Source organism: Lathamus discolor, chromosome 6, assembly GCF_037157495.1.
Source record: "Lathamus discolor isolate bLatDis1 chromosome 6, bLatDis1.hap1, whole genome shotgun sequence".
Classification (NCBI taxonomy): domain Eukaryota; kingdom Metazoa; phylum Chordata; class Aves; order Psittaciformes; family Psittacidae; genus Lathamus; species Lathamus discolor.
Window position 1 is genome coordinate 88,477,922 of NC_088889.1, and position 14,123 is coordinate 88,492,044.

The window sequence follows — 14,123 nt, forward strand, 5'->3', positions numbered from 1 at the left end:
CACCCAGCACCTGCAGCTAATCCCACCCTCCCAAAACACCCATCCACAGTCCTGGGCACTGAGGACTCAGCAGCCGAGGCAAAAAGTAAGAGCCAGAGAACCTCAGGGGGCACCTCCCCAGCAGCATCTGTTACTAAGTCCCCAGCATCCCTTCCCAGCCCTCCCCCAACCTCACCAACCTCCATAAAGTCCTTCCTCTGGTTGGATGCCTGCAAAGCTGTGGACAGACTCCTGCCCGATTTCTGATCCCAGCGCTGTATCCAGGAGGAGGAGAAAGCAGAAATGAAATGCAGGTGAGTGAGCTGGTTTTCCATGCTATTACCTCCTACCACCACAGGTACCTTAAAAGTTTCAACCTCTGTCCCCAGCCACTGGTAACAAATACTAAGAACCTACTGTCAATCACACTCTACATGTGTGCAAGACTGTTGCTGAGCACCAGGCCAGTAGTTCTTATGCTACAGAAGAATTCAGTCTGGCTCTTGACACTCTTTTATTCTTTCTGGATCAACACAAAGTCTTTATTTCCAGCGAAAGTCTTTTCCTAGTGTGATAAAACCACCCTTCCCCTGTTCAAGAGGTAAACATCAGGCTCTTCCACACCACAGGCAGCCCTCAAAACATGAAACAGTGAGGAAACATTATGGTACCAGTAACTGGGCTATGGATGTCTCCTCATCCTTGGAATCAGAGGGACACAAGCAGCTTTGCAGAGCTCCCAGCAGAGGACACCAGCCTACCTTGCCTTCGTTGAGTTTCTTCCCAGGGTTGGTTTCTTCTGGGTGATAGAACCACTTGACTCGGACCACCATGTTGTTCCCCCACGACTCCCACATGCTCTGGATCCGGCCGATGTAGGGCAGGTTGGGGCGGCCGGCTGAGAGGAACACCGCACAGTCTCCAATGCGGATGATCTCCTTGCCCCGGACGATGGCCTTGTAGAAGAGCTTCCTGGCCTTCCCTTTCATGCCTCGCCTCTGCCAAAAGAGATTCACACAGGTGAGCAATCAGGCATTACCCTAGTTTTCCTTACCCACCACTGTTTGCCCTGTCCTGCATCCCACCCTTCGCTGAAGGCAGATCCACAGCATTCTCAGGCGTTCCCACAGGAAAACAGGCAGAGGGACACACCATGGTTCTCCCAGACACAGTGAAGACTAACCCCAATCTCCTCGCAAACTGGAGACCTCAGCTGGGGACACACAGCCAGCAGAGCTTCACCACCCCAGCAGAAGGGAAAGGGCAAGGCAAGAAGCACCACAATGCAAACACCAGCACCAAGCACTACAGAGCGGCAGGAGAAGCTCCATTTACCTGTGTGGGTTTCCCAAACCACTTCCAGAGCTGCCGTGCAGGGAGGAACGCAGCGATCTTGGGCCTGTTCTCCACGGAGGGCAGGCGCTGGCGCTTGGCAAGCTCCTTGGTGGTGGGCAGGTGGATGCCCTCACGCTTCTTGGGCCTGCTCTTGTTGCCGCTCTGCTGCGGTGCCGGTTGCTGCACTGGCTGCTGTGCCGGCTGCTTCTGGCTCTGCGGGTGGGAGGATGCACGGGATTTCCCTGCCTGCTTGGTTGGCTTGGGTGGGAGGGTTTGCTGCACCGAGGAACTTGGCTGGGCTTCAGCTACTTCGTCGTCAGAGCTACAGGAGGAATCTTCATCCGTAGTGGAGGAGGAGGAAGAGCTGGAGCTTGATGAAGAAGAGGTTGATGAGGCTGAAGAAGAGGAGGAAGAGGAGGAGGAAGAGGAGCTGCTGCTAGAAGAGGAAGAGGAGGAGGAGTTGGAGGAGGAAAGGGGTGTGGATGCCCTCGAGCTGGTTGAGCTGCTGTCCTGGGCTTCCCCTCGGTTCTTCTCAGTCTCCTCTTCTCCCTCCGACTCCGAGCTGCTGTCGCTGCTGTTGCTCTCAGACTCCTCCACGGCTGCTGGAGCTGCTGACTTTTCCTCCTGGTCCTTGGAAGCAGTGAGGCTTTCTGCTGAGCCATCAAACTTCCCTCCAAAGCTGGCAGAGGAAGGGTCTCCCTCAGCTGCTTTGGCTCGAGATTTCTGCTTGCCCTCCACACCCACTGCAGGGGAATAGCCCAGCCCTAAGAGACTCTTGCCATCCCTGCGACTGGCCAGGGATGAGTCCTCCAGCATCCTCATTGCCTCCTTCATCTTCTTTGTCTTTGGAGACATCACACCCTCATGGTCCAGTTTGATCAGGATTTCATTCTCATGCTTCCTCTGAGCCTTGACCATGGTGCCAAACTCCTGTGTCTCTTCTGTCGGCCGCCCTTTCTTGGCCTTGGCTTTTGATGTTGAAGCATCGCTGGAGCTGAAGGCAGCCAGTGACCCGGGGAGGTCGCTGTAGGGTTCTGTGCTGAGGATGCTGCCAAATACAGCAGGTTGGTAAGTGGGTTGTGGGGGGCTGTGCAGCTTAGTGGAGATCTTCATTTTGCTGGCTTTTGACCTCTTTTCTTCTGTGGGAGCAGGAGAGCCTCCAGTTGGCAGCGGTTGTGATTTTCGTGACCCCTTCATGCTTGGCTTGCCCAAGCTGGCTGGCTTCTCCGGGACTGAGGAGGTCACAGGTGAAGACTCAACCTGATCCTTCTCTTCTGGCAAGGCAGCCTCTTCTGCAGAGGGGAGGAAACACAAAGGTATGGTGGTACCCATCCAAACTGGCTTTGTTAGCTCAGACATAACCAGACACCAACATTGATCAGTCTCTGGCCAAGGCTGGCTTGGTCCTGACCACTCAGGTATCCTCAAGGAGGCCCAGGTCCTATCAGGCAGCCTGACCCCAGCACCTGTGAGCAGCTGACGGGCAATGCCCGGTGATGCTGCTTCGACTGCAGGTGAACCAAAGTGCAGATCTCCTGCATCTTTGGCCCAAATGATGCCTGCTGAGATGCTCAGCTGAAAATGGGACTGACAAACAGAAAAAGGCTCTCGCAGTGCAGGCCAGCTTCTGAGCCAGCCTCCTGCAAACTGTAGTCACAGCAGAGGAAGCTGATGCATGGATGCTCAGCACTAAAGCAGTGCATCCATTCCCCTTCAACTCTTGCCCCAAGAACAGCTCTAAGTTTGGGAGAGCTGTGCAAGGAATCTCAGCTCCAGGTCTGGCAGTGGTAACAACCTACCGGCTTTCGCCTTGACACTTGGCTTTCTCCCTCGGCCTTTGCCCTTTGACACAGGCTCCTCTGATCCTAGTGTAGCTCCCTCTTTTCCTTCTCCAGTGTCTTTGCTGGATTTACGGCTACGGCGCTTGGTGCTGGGCACCAAAAGGGCTGGGGAAGGCTCGGCACCTGGAATAGATCAGAAAGATGTCAAATGTAGTCAAACATCCCAGAATCTCAGAAGGAGGTGCCTGAAACTCCCTATATTTCATAGTGTGGGAAATGTCATGCAAAAAACTGAACAGCAAGACTCACACTGGATCTTGTAGTCAGGTGGGAGAAGCCGAATGTGAGACAATGGGATACGTCCTGTGTCCCCATCATCAAACTCTACTGTGATGAGATCACCATCTTCTTCCAGATCCAGGGCTCCTGCGGGTTGGGGGAGAGCAGAAGATGGGATTAGGAACAAACATCAGAGTACAAACTCCTTGTCAGGGAAGTGTGGACATAGGGGAAGATGGGGATCCTGCAACAGCTCCAAAGCTTCCTGTCCCCACCTTTCCTAGGCTGTGCAGGGAAAGCATTTTGCTACTATTCTTGGCAATCGCAAGCTGCTGCTTTGCCCCTTCTCTCCAAGAGAAATAAGCTGCGTTCCCACCATCTCTTCTGGCATCAGCTTCACTGATTTGTAACTTGCAATTATTCCTTTACACACCCATAGTGCAACCAGAAGCACAAAAGCAAGACAGGCCATAGCAAAGAGATCTTCACTGACCTTCTAATGGGACCAGATGAGAAACCTCCACAACCTCAGAAATCTTTGGTGCCTGAAGCTAATTCTGACTTTCAGTGTGTTGAATATTGGTATTCTAATTGCTCAGACTTCTAACTATGACAACACATCTCCTGGACAGTATGACGTTACTAAACCAGCCTCATGACCCAGTGGAGAGGAAAAGGCAAGTCTCTGACCCCCAGGACATTCATAGCAGATCTCAGGGCATCCCCAGAGAAGCCTGACATCCCTCAGGACACAGAGGACTGAGACATCCCTGGTTCTCAGGGCAGTGCAGTCAGCGCGGCCTTACCTCGGACAACCGTCCCTGGGTAGAGGCAGCGGTACTGCTGGCTCCAGTAGGCTGCAATCCTCGTGCCCTCGGGCAGGAACCGCACTGAAGGTGGTTTCACGTCAATGATCTGCTCAGGGTAAGAGGAAGGCAATTACTGATGTTCCTGACATCAGCACACACCATCCCACCACACCTGGAGTGCAGCAAAGCAGCTCTGGAGAAGGCAAGGGACAGTTCTGCTGCTGGGAAATGCTCTCCTCTCTGCTCACAGGACAGCATGAAGGACTAGTGCCCACTGCCATGGGGCAGTGACCCACACCAAAGCCATGGGGGCAGGACCCAGGTATCCCTGCAACTCCATCTGGAAGCCTCCTGCACCCCAAACCAGGGCTCAACAGCCCCTTTGGCCTCACATACCGCTTCCTGCAAGAGCTGCTCCAGGCAGTAGATGTGGGGACGGTTCCCCCTCTCGCCTTCCACCACCACACGGTATCTGAAACACAAAGGCCCAGTCAGGCACTGCACATGGAAGACATCACCCTGGTCAGCTACCACCTCCCCCTGAGCCCCACCACCAGTTTAATTGAGAGCATTTAATGAGAAGTAACTGGACTTTCCTCAGCGCTGAGTGAACTTTCCAGCCTGCCCTGGCAGGCTCTGTCAGTCTCTCTCCTGCCAGCTCTACACAACTCCCAGATCAATCCCAGGATCAGTGATGTCCCCATCCACTGGCAGAGCCCAGGTGGATACAGCAGCCCCTCAACTCACATGTCCGGTGAATGCACAGTCTTTACATGCCCAGCATAGAGCAGCTTGTCATCCATGGGGATGAGGACACGCAGACCATCTTTCAGCTCATCCTTGTCGATTATGCAGGAGCGGGGAGCTGTCAGGTGTTGGAGCAAGATGGGATTAGAGAGCACCACAGAGGAAAAAGCAACAGGAAGGGGAAAAGGAAAACTCATACTGTCCTCATTACTCTCCACTAGGTAAAGACCAGAAGCCCTTTGCAGAAAGGGCTCATTCTCTCTCCCTGCCTCTTGGCAGCAGCAGATTTTGCCCTCTTAGTAATAACAAAAAGTCCCCCCCTTAGTAATAATAATATACCAGTTAATGAAAATAGGGCAGTTCAGAGACTGGGTTTCACATCTAAATGTCACAGTAGGCTACTGCGGTAAAGCTTGTTTTTGGCAGGCCAAATTGGCTGGAAATGTGGCGTCTCCACCCCAAGGACTCACAGCTTTGGGTAAGGGATGTGTAAAAGCAGCACAACCCTCCTCTGGGAAACCCCACATCTCCTCCACCTGCACAATTAGGCCCCCAGCCCCTCACCTGGTGTGGGTGGTCGCTCAACCAGCATGCTCAGTGGGATGTTCTCATCCTCTGAGAAGCTGCTGTCTTGGTTGGGTTCAAAATCCTCCTCTGCTGCCATGCTCTCCATGAGCTTGCTGACAGCTCCTCCCTTCCCTCGGTTCTGCAGGAGAGCAAGCAGCACGTCAGCTGGATGACAACAGGCAACAGTATGATCCCATCCCACCTTCCTCCAGCAACAAGTAACCTGAGGATACTGGGACCACCCTGTCTCCATCCTCAGCAATGTTAATCACACAGTTAAGTGGGTGTACCCAAACTTGCTTTTTGGTTGCATAAAGACCTCTGGTTTTCTGGGTTTATCCCCAAGCATCACTGACAGCTGACCAAAAGCCACTTCGCATCTCCAGCCACATCCTGGAGGTTAGGAGAGATGCTGCGGAGCAGACAGCCGTGGCTTTGCTTTGCATTCACCACCTCTCTGCACAGTGTTCCCCAGACTGACTTCATTGAACAGCGAGCAGGCACTGATCCTATTTCTTCTTAAACGCCCCACAATCCATTTCTCTGTTGCACCAGACCATAAACATTACACTCACAACGAGATGATGCAGTAATGTGTGTTATGAGAGAAGACAGGCCACAGCAATGGAGCAGAAACAACATGTGACCTGGCTCACTCAGTGCTGAGCAAGTCAACTCCATCACCACCTCCTTGGTCCTTGCTAGGCAGGACTCTCTCCACCTCGTGGCAGCCTTAGAGAAAATCCACTTGTTCCTTAGAGGGATGGAGGCAAACGAACACCAGATGGTAGCAGCAGGCACTACCTGCCCAAGTCTGCCTTGGATTTTAGGCTTCTCAAACCAGCATTTTGCCTGTAACACACCCAGCAATACCTGCATGTCTGTTTTCCCTCCCTCACAGTGCAACAGTCCAGGAAGAGAGCAGGACCCTGCCAGCCACCCTCCACACTAGAACCAGCCCCTCACCTCTTTTTTCACCTCCTTGGCTTTCACCTTGGCTTTGCTCTTCTTGGTGGAGCCCAAGGCACTCGCCAGGCTGACACGAACATCAGATGGGGAGCTAGGGATGCCAGGAGGAGACATGGATGAGGAGGAGGAGCAGCAGGGTGCTTCTTTACCCTTCTTCCGCTGCTAAAAAGATGAAAACACTCCCATCAGTGAAGAGAGGACTGGTAAAGATCTGGGCCCAGGGCAAGGGGAAAGGTGGAGCAAAGTAGGCTGTGCACAGGACGGAGAACGTTCAGCCAGCAGTTAAGTTTACCAACTGGACCACATCCTGCATCTCCCAGCTCTGCTTTCAGGCTTCACACATTTTGGGAAGAGCTTTTCATCACCCTGGAGAGCCATTCCTGCCCATCAAACCTTCCCCCAAAGAGCTCCAAGAAGATCCCAGCTGGCCTCATGTCACAACTAACTTGTCTAACTCTCTCCACAATCAGTGCTCCTCCATGATGCTGCCATGTATTGAGCTCGAGGCAGAGGGAGCTGAATCTTCAGCCAAGATGAAGAGCCAGCAACCCAGAGATCACTGCCACCACCAGCCAGGGACAGTCCTCAGAAGACATCATACAAAAGGTGAACAGCCATAAAGGCCAATGTGGGGGTGACAGCTCAGCAAGCAGGGTTGCACAGAGTGGAAAAGAGACTTCACACATGTCCACTCTGGTCAATCCAAACAGGATGGATTTGGGACATGCAGGGTGATAAAAGCAACATATTCAAACACAACAGGTTTTTACTACTTGTGAGTCAAATCCAGGCCTGACAGCTTCTCTGGATGTACATGGGGCTGGCAGGGGTGACAAGGGACAGCCAAACAGCACTGGGGCAACTACCAAGACAGGACTCAACCCTCCCCTGCCTTAGCAGACTTAATCACCCTCCCCTCACCCTCAGCCCCCCAGGACCCCACAGCACTCCTCACCTTGCTTAGCTCCTTCCTCTCCTTCCCCTTGCTGCTCTCCTTTTTGGGGCTCATGGGTGCCCCCTTGCCACAGCGGCCAGGCTTGGAGACAGGAGTGGAGCTGGCAGGGGCCACGGGGGTCAGCATGGCCGAGGACATGGTGGCATCATGGAGGAAGATGCGCTCGCTCCGGCGCCGGTTCCACAGGTCATCATCACTGGCCTCCAGCCCAAACTCAAAGCTCAGGTCCTTGGGGGACTTGAATTTCTTCAGCTTACGGCCTTTCTCAGACCCCAGCTTGGCCTTGTCAGTGCTCCCAGATCCGGAGTCAAGGCTGCTGGGGGCCTGGCTTGGAGGGATGCTGCTTGCCTCCAGCGGCCCCTTCTTTCCCCTCAGCAGTCCTGAAGGAGATTTCTTCCTGATCTTGATCTCACTCTCGGAGTCAGTGTATTCAAACTCTGTCCCTAGGTGCAAAAGATTTAACCACCAGTTAAAGCCCTGTCTGAGCCAAGAGGGGCCACATCCTGCTGGAAGCTTTTGGGCTCCACGGGAGATGCTGTGCCTGCTTAACAGAGCCCTTGCTTGTTCCCTTTTCCAACCCCTCCATCCTTCAGATGTGCATTTCTGCCCCATGAAACACTGATTTCCCTGTTTCAAGTCTCCCTTGCCCCAGACCAGAGCCCACACACTCGGGCAGTGTGGTTCAGGATGTCCCCTTCTCCCATAACCAAAACCCTGCGGAGAAGCTCTTGAAAAGCTACTCTATCATTTGCCCCTCAACCGAAAGGAGCTGCTCAGATGAAGCCAAGCACGAACCCCACAAGCTGAGCCTTCCTCCTCTCCTGGTGGGAGTCCACTCCAGTCTCTACCTTAGATGCAGGAGAACAATCTCTTTAAACAAATCAAATAAACCTGTATTTCAAGCTGATTTTTTCCCATTGGCCAACAGACACCACAAATCTTTTTACTGGCTCGGGTAATTGCTTTAAAGTCAAGAGAGGCAAATGATCTTTTGTCTGTGGCAAATGGAAATCCCCTCACACTGGCCTTTGCTCAGCACCACGGGCACAGCAGTACCCAGAGGCCAGAAGTTATTGCAGGAACACCAAAATGTTCCCCACCTTCAGCGTGTTCCCCACAATCTGATAAAGCAGCACAAGGCCATATGTTTGCAGGAGCAAAAGGGAAGTGGAAACAGCACCTCCACATGAAGCAACATGGGTAGGAGGCAGGCAAAGCTCTGTGGCTGCAGAGGCACTGTGCCATCAGAGAGGTATGAAGAGCCAAGAAACTTGCCCAAGGTCATGCACTTAAGTCTATGCTGGAACAAGAGGCAGAGCCCCGATTTTCTAGATCCATTTATTTTCCAGGACACTGGAACTCATGCTGTAGCACAGCACCTCTGAAGCTGTGTACAAACATCAGTAGAACCTGGTTCTCCCTCTACATAAAGGTCTCTCTTGTATCCTCCTCCAGCCTGCCCTCTCTGCACATAGATCTGCATGACTGTGCCTTCAGCCAGGTCCGAAATGAGGCCTTGCTTCATGCCAGGGAGGCTGACACAAACTCTCCTCAAGCTCAACGGTGAACAGCCCCTGCTGCAATAACCACTGTGTGCCGGACAGTGGAGAAAGAACACAAGAACTGAACATTCACGCAGGAAAATGAAGATACAGGAGGCAGAGGCATGGAAAGCATCTCCTCTCAGTCCTTCTCTCTCCACTATGCTCACCTTCCTGGGGAAATTCAGTGTGCGGGAGCCTGCTCTCATCTCCTCCCCAAACCTCTTCCCCTGAGACAGCCCCAGCACGAGCAGGGAAAGAGCAAGCCTGTCAAAACCAAAGCTGGCAAGGCTCAAAATGAAAAACCCACTGGAAATTACAACACTCCTCCTCTTCTCTCACTACAGCATGAGGCAATTTCTAGATGCTTCCAGTTTCAAGGAGGGCAGGTTACAAGACAATAAATTCTTAACAGAGGCTGTTGGAACAAGTTGGCGAAAGCCTAATATAGCACGGAAACAGTGTTAAAACAAGCCAGGCTCCCAAGGAAGACATCATTTTCCATTCTGAAGCATGCTATAAATTCCATTATCACTTAATAAATATTAATAGAGAATTTATAAATGGAGCTCATAGAGATGTGCCTGACCAGGAACGATGTCACCAGCGGGCACTTGTGCAGCAGAGCACGGGGAGAGGAAGAAATGAAACTCCCAATTACGTGTTAGACACTGAAACCGAGACAAGGACAGAGACAGGAACACAGGGTCTGGCACTGAGAACACAGGAGCAGAGGAAGGAATGCTTGTTTCAAGTCTCGCTGGCTGGTTTCTATGGGGAAGCTGATGGGATGGGCTGATTGAAAGGGTTTTTCTTGGGTGTCTCTGCTTCTCTTGGGTATTTAAGATCAGCTGCATTTAGCACATGCTTCCTTCCCTAAAACGCAACAGCTCTTCACTGCTTTCAGCACTCTGTCCAAGGGGACACAGTATCCTATCGCTTGCCTTTGCAGCCTGTTAAGGATTGCCAGGTAGGACAAGAGAAAACTTTGACAAAGCCCCCAGGGAAGCCATGGCTGCAGCTGCTAAACCTGCCATACCCTTGAGTGGTTCTTGTTTTCTTGCTGGGCAATTCCCCCTTCCTTCAGCATCAGGACCAAGCAGCCAGAAGCAAAGAAAGGGCAAGACAGTGTCTGGGTAACAACCTGCTCTCTTGTAGCACAGCCAGGACCTCCTGAACCTTCCACCTTGGCCCCCATAGCACTAACCCTACCCAGGCAACTCACCCATCAGGCTCTGCCGCTCCTCCTTCTTCTTTGCCTTCTGCTTGGCCTCCAGCTGGATGATGGAGAGTGGAGGGGGAACAATGGGGCTGGGCATGGCACTGGCAGCAAACCTTGCTAGAAGGCCCAGGCCGCTCTCATCAAGGGCAGGCGATGAAAGCCTGTCGGTGCCGTCTGTCCCATAGTCCTCTGCTTCCTCCTCTTCCTCTTCATCCTCCTCTTCGTCCTCCTCTGAGCTAGAATCTAGCATGCAGAAAAGAGGAAGGCCATTACAAACCTAATGGAGCTGTGCATCAGCCACATTTCAACCCCAAAGTGTAACTCTCCTGCTGCTCTGTGCTCACCTAAGTAGCACTGAGCCCCCCACAAGCTGAGCCAGAAGATGTTGGCCACACACACACGTGTCTTTGCAGCCATACAGCCAGTATCACCCTGCCTACCACCACCCTTGAAGGACACAGCAATACAGGGTTCAGCAGGGAGGACCCATTCAAGACAAGGGAGGGAAGAGTAGGGTGTTGGCAGAGATTTGAAAAGGATGCCATGCACTCCTTCCCTGCAGCTTTCAGGAGGAATTAAAAGCTTAATTCCTTTGAAAATCCCAACCTCGGAGCTGTGGGATTCCCCTCCCGCCCACCACCTCTTCCTCCATAACAAAATCCATTTGTGTAATCAGAACCAGAGATCAGCATGGAAGGGGAATACCAGAGATCAGCCTGTGCCATGGCAAGGAGGACAGAGAGAGGAGAAGGGGCAGGAGGAAATAATGCAAAGAAGGAAGGAAATAACTTGAAAGCAATGGATTTGGAATGTATAAGGGAGACAGTGGGTAAGTGTAGGCAGTGTTGGAGGAGTGTTTAAACACTCTGCCTCAAAACTCTCCGTGCCTTTCATTTCCCTCTCTACAGCTCAGGCTAGGGAAGCCCAGCTCAGCACAGGCAGGAAGAGCTGCCCACAGCCACAATCTAATGCTGGCAATGAAATCAGCCTCGGCTGACACCTGCAGAGAGCAGTGGGTTGGGGTTTTCCTTTACGGTGTATATACAGCAGGTATTTTTGAGGGTAGATGCTCTGAGAGTGGCACCTCTCCCTTCCTACAGCACTTCCCAGGAGTCTGTCATCAGCTCAAAGGCAATTAATTTTAACAGCATCTCATCCAGCTCGTGCTGATGAGGGCACGTATACCACACGCATACATATACACACACATATATGAGCACATAAATCTAGATGGAAGAGATTTAACTGCAAAAAAGTGGGCCTGGAAAAGGGATTTCATTTCTCTCGAAATTGAGGGCTTAAGTAGGATCATGGAGGCTGCTGCAGAATTCCCACCACTAGCAGGAGCCCTGCTCTTCCCCAGCCTGAGCCCACTCACCAGCTCCCCTCCCTCTGAACACGAGCCAAATGAGAAACCAGATCCCTTCAAAATGAGCTGGAATGAACATGAAAATCCTTTTCTTTTCACGTATGCCCTCTGGGATAGATAAAAACGTCCTCAACACTTGGCTGTTTAAAACAACCCAAACCAATAACACCAAGTGTCAGTTTTCCACTTTGCGTTATTCCTCCGTGACATTAGAAATAAGAGGAAAATCAGAACCCAGCATACTCATCCTTGCATTTTATCAGCTGAAGTAATGGCCAACTATATATATAGATGTTATTTTTCTTTAACAAGGAGAGCTTCTCTCCATGGCACGCATCAAATAGTCACAAGAATACTGATTTTTAACTGCATCAAAAGCCCTTCCACATTTCAACTGCTCAGCCTGGCTCCCTGGGATATAAAATGCTACTAAACCTATAGTCCTGCAGGAAACACCATGAAATCCACCGCCCTGCTCGCTCTTTGCATAAAACCCACATGGAAAACATAAAAACTCTGCAGCAAATCAGGATCAGATTCCTTCCCCTACCAGGAAAGGGGCAAAAAGCTGCTGGTTCCCTACGTTTTGCCAAAAAGAAAGCAAATCCAGATGAACTCAGCTATTCGGAGATGTGAAAAGCACCTGCCTGAAAAGCAGCAAACCCAGTGCCCGAGTTCAATGCCCCACCAGGAGGGAGTGAGACCCCCTCCACGCATCCCATTTGGCTGGGAAAACCGGGAAAAAGAACGGAAAAATCAACCTCCCATGACAGAACTAATGAGTGGGATGAGCTGAGAGCGGCTCACTGAGAAGCTGGGGAGGGAAACAGGTTAAAACCAGGGCAATTCAGCAGAACAATCCCTCCATGACCTGTGCCATGCAAATCCCCCTTGGCTCAGCTCACTGCCTGCCCACCACTCCTCCAGCATCCAAAGATGCTGCACATGTGAGGGCATAAAGGTGCCCAGCAGCTACACTATTTCAAATGCAGTAAGGTAAAACAGATTTAAAAGGCAGGATGAAAGCAGCTATTACTCATGCCACGGAAAATGTACGACACAATAACATACCTGGCAGTTATTCTAACCTCTTTCAAAGTCACACTACGGAAAGACAACTGAAGATATAGTCTCTTGTCAGCATTTTCCCTGCAACACTTGTATTTTTAGCTGCATGAAATACAATTTTCAGCCTGAAAATAAACACGTTTTAACACGTTCGCAGCACAGATCCATCCTCCTCCACCTCTCATGGCGAGGGCACATCTTGCTGACTCCACTCTATATGCACAGCACAATCCCTGCTCCTCTTCCCCTCCGTTTTCCAAGGGACGAAAACTAACAAATGGGACAGAAAGAACGTATCTGGGGCTCTGCTCCAAACCCACATGGTTCTAAACTAAATCCCCACACTTATGGTGGCAAGTAAGTCATTGGTGCTCTATGGCTTTTTGGAGAGACTCATGGTGCCTGTATTTAATGCAAAGCAGTTTTACTCCTGCTGCACCCAAACTATATGTGGGCTTAAAATGAACTATGCACAGATGCCTTAACGCAACTGAAGCCTCCCATTTTTTACTCCTGAAAAGGTGATTTTTAGTTAACAATGGAGAAAAAGACATTAAAACCATCATTTTTTCCCTTCTATGGTAACTCTGTTAACACTGAATGAGGGTAAGGAAAATAATACCCAAAGTTGTAAGTATCTTTTCTAACTGCCATTTGTAAGAGCATGTATATGTGTGTATATATCCACATGCAACCACACGTGTACATACAACTCTACAGCCAAAACAATCACTTCAGACTTAAATGCTACTGATAAACTGGACCTAAAGAAGGCTTTTCTAAGCTTATTTTTACCTGCAGTAAAGCAAAACCCAAACTCAGTTCAAATCTTTCTCATTGCTTTTAACTGTAGGAGAGCAGTAAATGAAGAGCTGTTAATGGTGAACAGAAACTGGTTAAGCAATTTGGGTTTTAAAGGCTGATGTAACAAGGTTGAGGGGGATGTGGACAGGAAAAGCTTGGGAAGGGAGGGGGGAAGGAAAAAATCACACACTTAAAAAGAGTCATTTCACATTGAAAAGAAAATAGCACGGTTTTCTCATAACACCAAGCAGGCCTACAGCATACAAAGCAGGCTAAGTACAGGCAGACTTTAGACAGCTACTGGGTCATTGACATCTGATTTGTGTGATCTGTCCAGATTCTGGAGGTTATTGATTTTTGAGTGTCCAATTGCAGATTGTGCCTTTATTTGTCTTCTTTTTCAAACAAGCCAATTCTCATCATTGAAAATACGTGGTTTTTCCCCCCAGATGTGCTGTGCTGCTGACTCCAGAAATACTTACAAAATTAAAACCATTAAATCTATCACATGGGAATGAGTGTGCAGGGAAACGGCGAACCCTCACTGGTTTGTGTGGGGTTTCTTCATTGGGGTCAAACCATCCTCCCAGTCAGGGAAGGAGAGCAGGGAAGAAGGCACTAATTTCTTATGGAAAACAGTATGGAGGAGGAGGAAGTGTGGATCTTCGGTCTCAGAAAGCTCAAGGTATTACTTATGC

The 14,123-nt window shown here is 50.7% G+C and overlaps 1 protein-coding gene across 4 annotated transcripts in view; it reads right to left on the reverse strand.

Moving 5' to 3' along the window:
- The window catches only part of TNRC18 (trinucleotide repeat containing 18), a 54,191-nt gene that overhangs the window by 2,749 nt on the left and 37,319 nt on the right, over positions 1-14,123 (reverse strand). For 3 of the 4 annotated variants that reach the window (XM_065684573.1, XM_065684575.1, XM_065684572.1), the window contains 12 exons: positions 10,188-10,427; positions 7,422-7,864; positions 6,464-6,628; positions 5,495-5,636; positions 4,931-5,048; positions 4,580-4,655; positions 4,181-4,289; positions 3,405-3,521; positions 3,114-3,278; positions 1,315-2,606; positions 741-977; positions 180-254 (listed from right to left, as the gene is read on the reverse strand). In XM_065684573.1, the coding sequence (XP_065540645.1) occupies positions 180-254; positions 741-977; positions 1,315-2,606; positions 3,114-3,278; positions 3,405-3,521; positions 4,181-4,289; positions 4,580-4,655; positions 4,931-5,048; positions 5,495-5,636; positions 6,464-6,628; positions 7,422-7,864; positions 10,188-10,427 (3,179 nt within the window). The remainder of the gene's footprint in view (positions 1-179; positions 255-740; positions 978-1,314; positions 2,607-3,113; positions 3,279-3,404; positions 3,522-4,180; positions 4,290-4,579; positions 4,656-4,930; positions 5,049-5,494; positions 5,637-6,463; positions 6,629-7,421; positions 7,865-10,187; positions 10,428-14,123) is intronic. The other variant, XM_065684574.1, reaches the window with a different exon arrangement.